General features: G+C 30.4%; 1 protein-coding gene across 1 annotated transcript in view; it reads right to left on the bottom strand.

Annotated features, from left to right (window-relative positions):
- The window catches only part of LOC106459417 (succinate dehydrogenase [ubiquinone] flavoprotein subunit, mitochondrial-like), a 40,491-nt gene that overhangs the window by 20,479 nt on the left and 12,291 nt on the right, over nt 1-7,721 (bottom strand). The window contains exons 3-5 of the mRNA XM_013919040.2: nt 6,155-6,316; nt 1,093-1,148; nt 678-765 (exon numbers count right to left, since the gene is read on the bottom strand). Coding sequence (XP_013774494.1) covers nt 678-765; nt 1,093-1,148; nt 6,155-6,316 — 306 coding nt within the window. The remainder of the gene's footprint in view (nt 1-677; nt 766-1,092; nt 1,149-6,154; nt 6,317-7,721) is intronic.

The following is a 7,721-nucleotide window of genomic DNA, read 5'->3' as shown; positions in this document are numbered from 1 at the left end:
TTACTTTACGTTAATTAAGTTTAAGTTAATTACTACGTACGTACGTACGTTACTTAACGTAAGTAGTCTAGTTACTACGTAACGTACGTAGTGTGTGTGTGTGTGTGTGTGTGTGTGTGTGTGTGTGTGTGTGTGTGTGTGTGTGTGTGTGTGTGTGTGTGTGTATTATACACACACACACACATTCTATAACAAAGTTAAAACAAAAATATAACAAGACAGTAATATGTTGCAGAAAAGCTACAAATATATAAATTGATATAGTACAAAACTACTCTTAAACCACACAGCACTAAATATTACAAAATAACTATTGTTATAACCAATTATCCTAAACTCACGAGCACCTTATTCAAACTTATCGGTGCATAAAACATTTTATTTCTGAATTTATTTTTTTTCCTTTCCTTCTATAACAATAAAATCTTAAAGGTGTCCTGGTTTGTGTTTAAAATACACCCTGCCTTAGAATGAGCTACACAGATTTCTAAACATGACACATCACTGACAGGTTAAAAAATATGAAAGTAAAAAGTGACACTACTGTAGGTGGGAATCAAATTTGCAACTATGCTCCAAAGTTACTGGGCCTAAGCAGTTTGTATGGATAAAATGAAGTTTTCTTCAGATAGTCATTCTTCTCAAGTAATTCTCATTACTAACTTATAAAAGATTACCTCAATAACAGCTTCAGGTGCTTCTTTTGTCATGTAATGAATGGCATCTTGATCTCCAAGCCAATCTGAGCCTTTCACTGTATCATACCTGATAAAAAAATTAAGCTTATTTTAATTGACTTCACATTGAACAACATATAAAAGTATGCAGGGTTTTAAATAAGAGAGCAACAGCATTAAAAAGTGTTTTAAAATAATTTTAAAATTCACTTTGCTTTACTTAGTGATTATTCAAAAAATAATGAGGCTTAGAAACATTATATTTAGACAATTTGTTCAGTTAATATTAGTAATATAAAATAATTTTATCACAGCATAGTTATTGCTTATTTCATACAGTATGTTTTATTTTTAAAAAATGTTGAAATAAAACACAAAAAAGTTTTAAATTTCATAAACATAAAACAGAGCTCACATGTGCCACTTCCAGTTATCAGGTTCCATGTTGCCTAGAGCAGCATTAATACCTCCCTATAATGAAATATTTTTTTCTTTTCATTCCAAGTCTCAAATTATGCTACAGAAAAGTGATAAATAAATCCAATGTATTTGATAAGTGACACTACCTTTACACATGGTGGCAAAAATATATAAACATAAAAGTAACGATTGTAGAAAAAGAATGCAGAAATAGTAAAATAACAAAAACATCTTAAAGCACCCTAACAAATATATATTTCTTTATTAAAATACTACAGATTTTGTGCAAAAAAGTCAAGGTTGCTTGGTGGTTTATGGCACAAAGCAATTAGGCTATTTGCACCAAACAACCAGTAAAAACAGTAGAAGTAAATTGTAGTAAAATGTAAAAATAAATTGAGTTAAAACCAAAATACATCCAAATAACAGATAACAGAATTAAATAGAATTAAAAAGACCAATTGTTCTTCAAAAATTGAAAATACAATCAAGTTGGACAGTGTCACCATCGCCAGTGACACTGTCCAACATCAGGGGTAAACTCATAAAAAATGTCTAAAATGGTACCGATGCTCATGGTCATAACGACGGCACGACAGTAAAATATGGGATATTGTGACTTGAGTGTCACGAAGGGTATACATTGGTGGGTCAATACCAGGTAAAAGAAAATGATGAGTTAAACTGTGACCAATGCGTAGTCTTTCCAGAATAACTTTCTCCTTCCGATCCTTACAGAAGCAAGACTGCCAAAGAGCAACAGAAGGTTTTATCTGGAAAAGCTTGTTATGATGTTGCTCATCCCAAGTCAATTTCCAACTGGCGCGAAACCACGCCTTGAATACAGGACCGTAGTCCACGTATTGGACAGGCATAGCCATGACAGAACTAGAGCAGATGGACTTAACTGTAGTGTCAGCGAGCTCATTCTCACAAATACCGATGTGGCCAGGTATCCAGAAAAACTGGATGGAAACAGAAGATAAGAGAAAAATGGGCCAGTCGTTGTTCAATATCAACGAGAACAGGGTAAGAACTAACGCTAAGTGATTCTCGGGCCAGGAGAGAGCTAAGAGAATCAGTGTTAATAGTACAATCGCTGTACTGCATAACTTCTACATAATCCAGGGCAAGAGAAATAGCATACAACTTGGCAGTGAACACAGGAACTGTAGGGGAGGATCCTGCGAGCAACTACCGAGCTACTGCAAACCATGGCAAAGCCTGCAGAGTCATCCGATTTCGAACCATTTGTGTAAATAGGTAGAGAAGAATGGCTCAAAAGATGTTCAGCAAAAAGACTGTACTTCCAATCAGAGGTGGATTTTAGCCAAATAATTCAAAAGAAAAATAATTACAGTAACAATGCATAAAGTTTAATATATGATTCAAACACTTGACCTCTGGCTCATATTTTCAAACAGTTATGTAACTGAAACATGCTGAAGATGACCATATAATTTTTACGATCAAATAGAGTATGTAAATTACCCATGTATTAAATGATATTATGTTTAAAAAGAAACATTTAACATTAGCTTAAAATAAAAATCCAATTCTGCACATAGAATTTTACTACTGTTAAAAGAAGTTGAGCAATTAGGAGCCAGTCATTAACTTATGGCAAGAAAAATAATTCATGTCTGCAAAGAATTTAACAATAAACTTGCAAATTCATACAATAAGACTAAGCTAGAAAAGACTTATTCAGATGTAAATGAAGAAATCAAATGGATTATGAAAAAACGTAAATATTTTTACTGGTAAAAATGGGATACAATAGGTAAATTATCAAAACAACAACACGGGAGTTTTAAGAATTTTTTTTACACTATGACAAGTGAAACTTGAACACAAGTTTAGAGAATGAAACAAGTAGCATTTTAAAAGAAAGATTTTATTCTCCTCAAGAAAAAAAGAAGAATGCTTTATACAAGATAAAGAGCTTTACTAATATGGTCAAATATCTTATACACAACATGACAACACCAAAGGAAAGCAAAGTAAGCAAAGCAGACATCAATATTAATTCAAAAACTTGCTGAAGATTAATAAAAGTCAAAGTTGGTTTGTATATGTAACAGAAAACTTTTTTTTTATATGTTGTCTTGTAAGAAAGTTTGAAAAGAAGGAAAAAATAACAAGCAAACATGTTACTAAAGGGTTTGGTTTTAACAAAAAATACAATACAATGAATAGTTATCATCACTAAACGACAAGAATACTATTTTAAACAAAACTCATAAGTATTAACAAATGATAATCAAAATAAAAGGCAAATTAATAACATCTCTACTTTGTTATTGGGTTCCAAAAACCAGTAATAGCTAAAACTACACATTTATACCAGGGAAATTCACTGTAATTCATGTAGCTTATTTATTGAAATGTTAAATAAAATACAATTTAGCTATGCTGTATAATATCAAAGATATTTTTAACTCAAGTTTATAGCTTATTTGATCATTACCATCTATTATGTTAAACCTAGTTTATATGGTTCCATACAAAGTCTTAATATTCATGAAACTACATAGTAACAAGGAAACTACAAATGTTCCACCATCACTACTGTCAATAGATAGAATTTTTCCATTTTTAAATTCCTTTCTGCATTGGTACAGTGTTACATTCAAAATTTAATTAAACCACTTTACTATCATGTATTTTAATGAAATTATTTTTATTATTATTATTATACAGAATATAATAATTTAAAGTTTTATATTATATAAGTTTTTATTCCTTTATTTCAAAAGAAACATATAAAACAACAAGTAAACCTTCAGTTTCTTGCTGTCGCATGATCAGCTCAAGGTTACAATTTCTCAACTTTAAGAGCTGGTAGAGAAGAAACTGTGTGCCTGCACTGTATAGGCTTCCTTTAGACAGCCAAAGTACACATACAAGTGGTTGATGTTACGGTCTCATTTTAGTTTCAAAGATTTTCTCCCTCTAAGAAACCATTGTAAATACTTTTAAAGTCAGCCATGTCCACAAGCTACACGACAGTTTGAAGTTCAATGGCATGCTTATAATAAATAGAAAGAGCAGATTTCGCTATTGAATATTGGTACTGTAACGGTAAGCATATGCATAAGCTTTCAGTTTGAGATGGGATGAAATGAAGGTAAGTCCATTGTTCTCTCGAGGAGTACGTAGCAGTTAGCAAGGGTTTCTTGCCTTGTATGTATTGGTTTGGTAGACAGATTGCATTTATGTTTTACTTTATATTTTAAGTAAATATGTATTATCTGTGTTTTAAAATGCATATTTGAAAGGTTTAATGAATTTATAAATTTAACTTGTTGTCTTCTGGATTGTTAAAGCTTCTAAACAAGATGGCATGTGCAAACACCATCTTGTTCTGTGAAACGTGAGAGTCTGCAAGTAATAACTATCAAGCTTAATGGAAACAAGTTGATGTACTTTCACGAATAATAAAAGGCATAGAACTGGAAAAGAAAATTAACAATAAAAACTAAGTGTAAAGATAAAGATTCATATGAGACAAAGAAGACTATTCTAGTGTATTTCTACAATGTTAAAATGGTATATACATATTTCCATTTGTTAATTTTAAACATTTCATTCTACTGTATGTTGATGATGATAGTTAGAGTTAGTGACATAGTAGAGAAAATGGAAAATAAAATATAAATATTTACCAGAAAAAATTTCGATGTTAATCTACAAAGTTCTAGAGATTATACAAATTAAATGTGAAAACTGTTAGATAAATAAATAGTATGTTTATACTTCACATGAACATCACCTTGCAGGTGAACAATTCAGAATGCGAGTAAAAATATCAAATTTTTTTTACTACTAATAGTATTTTAAAAAAAAAAAATTAAATGTTTTATTTTTCTGAAACTACATATTTTTAGGCACATTCTTGTCAACTTTTAAATTAGTTCATCTAATAGTTTTATTTTTGGAAAGAAATATGACGAAAGTGATGTTATCTACGAAAACAATTAGTAGCTGGTAGTTATAGGGTTAAATATATTAGGAAATTAAATGTTGTCCAAAATACATATTTTGATAAATATTTTATATTTAGATTGCTTATCAATAAATTCCCAAGAAGGAATGTATTCCAACCTTATTACATACTCATAGACAGTACTGTAAAGAACAGCAAACCTGAGAAATGTGATATGTAACACGGTTGTACTAAAATTTAGTTCAACTTTAAAAACAGAACATCAAAAAATATTTATTTTCAAAACAAAAAAAATAATTTTGTGAAAGCTAAGGGAAATCTTACACAGAATTAAGAAATGCATCTAAATAGAAAAGGTTACAGGTTACAAGTTGTCAAGCAACTTATACAAGCTGAAAAGACAGCATATGGCCTTTTACGACTTCTAAGTTTGGAACTCTTGTTTGACAAGTTATACTCAGTCATGAATTACAGAAAACCATCAGGTGACAGTAAGTGAAAGCTATCTAAAAAAGTTGAAGAAACCTAATATTAAGAGGAACATTTAGTACAGTAGTGCATCTAACAGTTGATACAAACTTAGTATTACCCAGCCAATACACTGAAAATGTACCTTGATTCAATCCACTTCAAGATGCATAAAAATTATCATAATCACTAACACCATGGATACCCCACCTTATGAAACAATGCATGCTAATAAATAATTAAGAATATAGTGTACATTTACCTAGTTTTACTAACAACTGGATTGATTTTAGTTCTCATCTGACTTATGAGAGCTACCTACTAACAATCTTAATTATGTATAAAATGCTGATAAAAATATATTAAGAAAAGACCTAAAATAAATCACAGCACAGCATACATGAAATTTCTATCAATAAGGAGATTATGTTTACGAAAATACTTTGATTCTCATCTTAACGAAAAAACATAAATTCATATTCACAATACATAATGACGAGTAAAATAAAATAATCAGATTATCCTATAAAAACAGATTATTTTAATATATTTCACTAATATCAATGGTTCCTACAAAGTGGGTTAAAAAAAAATTTTTTTAGCTCCAAGAAATGGCAATGTAGATATTTTTATAACAAACCTGAGCAGCAACTGTGTGTGATCTTGTTGGAAACAGCTTGGAAACACAGGCCGTTTTAAACCCTTCTTGAACCAATCCAAATGCAGCTCTCAACCCAGCACCTCCTGCCCCTACTACAACAGCATCATAGGTATGGTCAACAACAGGATAGTCTCTACCAAACTGAAGAAAAAAAAAATGTATATATGAAACACTTTCAAGGAGAAAACCTTCAACTGTATTACAAGATTAGCAACAAGACATTTAACACTGTCTTACCAGTCAATAAATTTAAGACAAACATTAAAACAAATATTCTTAAAAAGAGAAATATAACAAAGTGCTTAAAAGCTCTGACAGATCTAGATATTCGTATGCAAGAGTTAAAACATACATCTCTAATAAATTTAAACAATTACTGTAATGGATAAATGCACAGTAAATCCAAAACCAACATCTATACTTAATTTTCATTGAAGTAAAACCTAAGTAATGAGTCATAGCAAGCACTGAAGCCTTAAATGTTCATTCAAACATATGTTTCTTCTATTATATCATGAGAAAGAGAGAATTTCTTAAATATTTCAATGATGCCAATTTAAAAATATTCCAAGCAAGTTTCCACCCAGCCCATTTCCAAAGTAGCCATAAAGCAATTATATTGTAACTTTTTAAATGTACGTACATCTTTATGAAATTTTGCAGATTATCAGTAAACATTACAAGACTTTCATACACAAAATAGATTTTAGTTAAGCTTTACAATTTTTTAATTAATGGTTTAGTTGTAATTTTTTTTCTTTTTGAATGTTGACTATCTTACATGCAAAGTAATTTTAAGATTAAAAATACTTATGTATCAGAAAATTTTCAACTTTCACATGCAAGATCTCTATAACCTCCTAATAACCTTCAGATAATTATCAAGCATTTTTTAGAAAAAATAATATATGCATTATCATGAACCACGATAGTGGTTCATAATAGGGATCACAAGGAATTGCACAAAACCCTAATACAATCATTGGGCAAAAAACACTTTAAACAGTAAAGATTCAGTTCAAATAACACTTTAAAACTTTTACTATTGACTGCTACGACTGTATGTATATACACACACACACACAAAAAGTTTCCATAGTCTGTTGCCATCTGAGCTTGCAATCATGAAACTTTAAAAAGATACCTTATATTTAGAATTACACAATCTACTCCAAACTGAGAAAGCTAAAAAAAAAAAGATTGGTATTGTGAAAGTAAGTTAGATTTTCAAAGAAAATTAGAATATTCTCAGTTATATAAATATTCAACCCCTTTGCTACAGCAAACCTAAATCAGTTCAGGTGCAAAAGATTAGTTTGAAAGGTTGCAAAATTAGTGTACTGGTCTCTGTCTACAAGTAATCAAAGTGGTTTAACTTGACTTCAGAGTAAATGCATCTGTTCAAGCCACAACTCACATAGTGATATGACAAATCAACGACGAAGACCAAGGAGCTTTCCAAACAAGTCAGAGATAAGGTGGTAGAGAAGCACAGATCAGGAGAAGGTTACAATAAAATTTAAAAGTCACTGATTATCCATTTAAG

Source organism: Limulus polyphemus, unplaced genomic scaffold (genome assembly GCF_000517525.1).
Source record: "Limulus polyphemus unplaced genomic scaffold, Limulus_polyphemus-2.1.2 Scaffold27, whole genome shotgun sequence".
Taxonomy (NCBI): Eukaryota; Metazoa; Arthropoda; class Merostomata; order Xiphosura; family Limulidae; genus Limulus; species Limulus polyphemus.
This window is presented reverse-complemented; position numbering and strand designations above follow the sequence as displayed.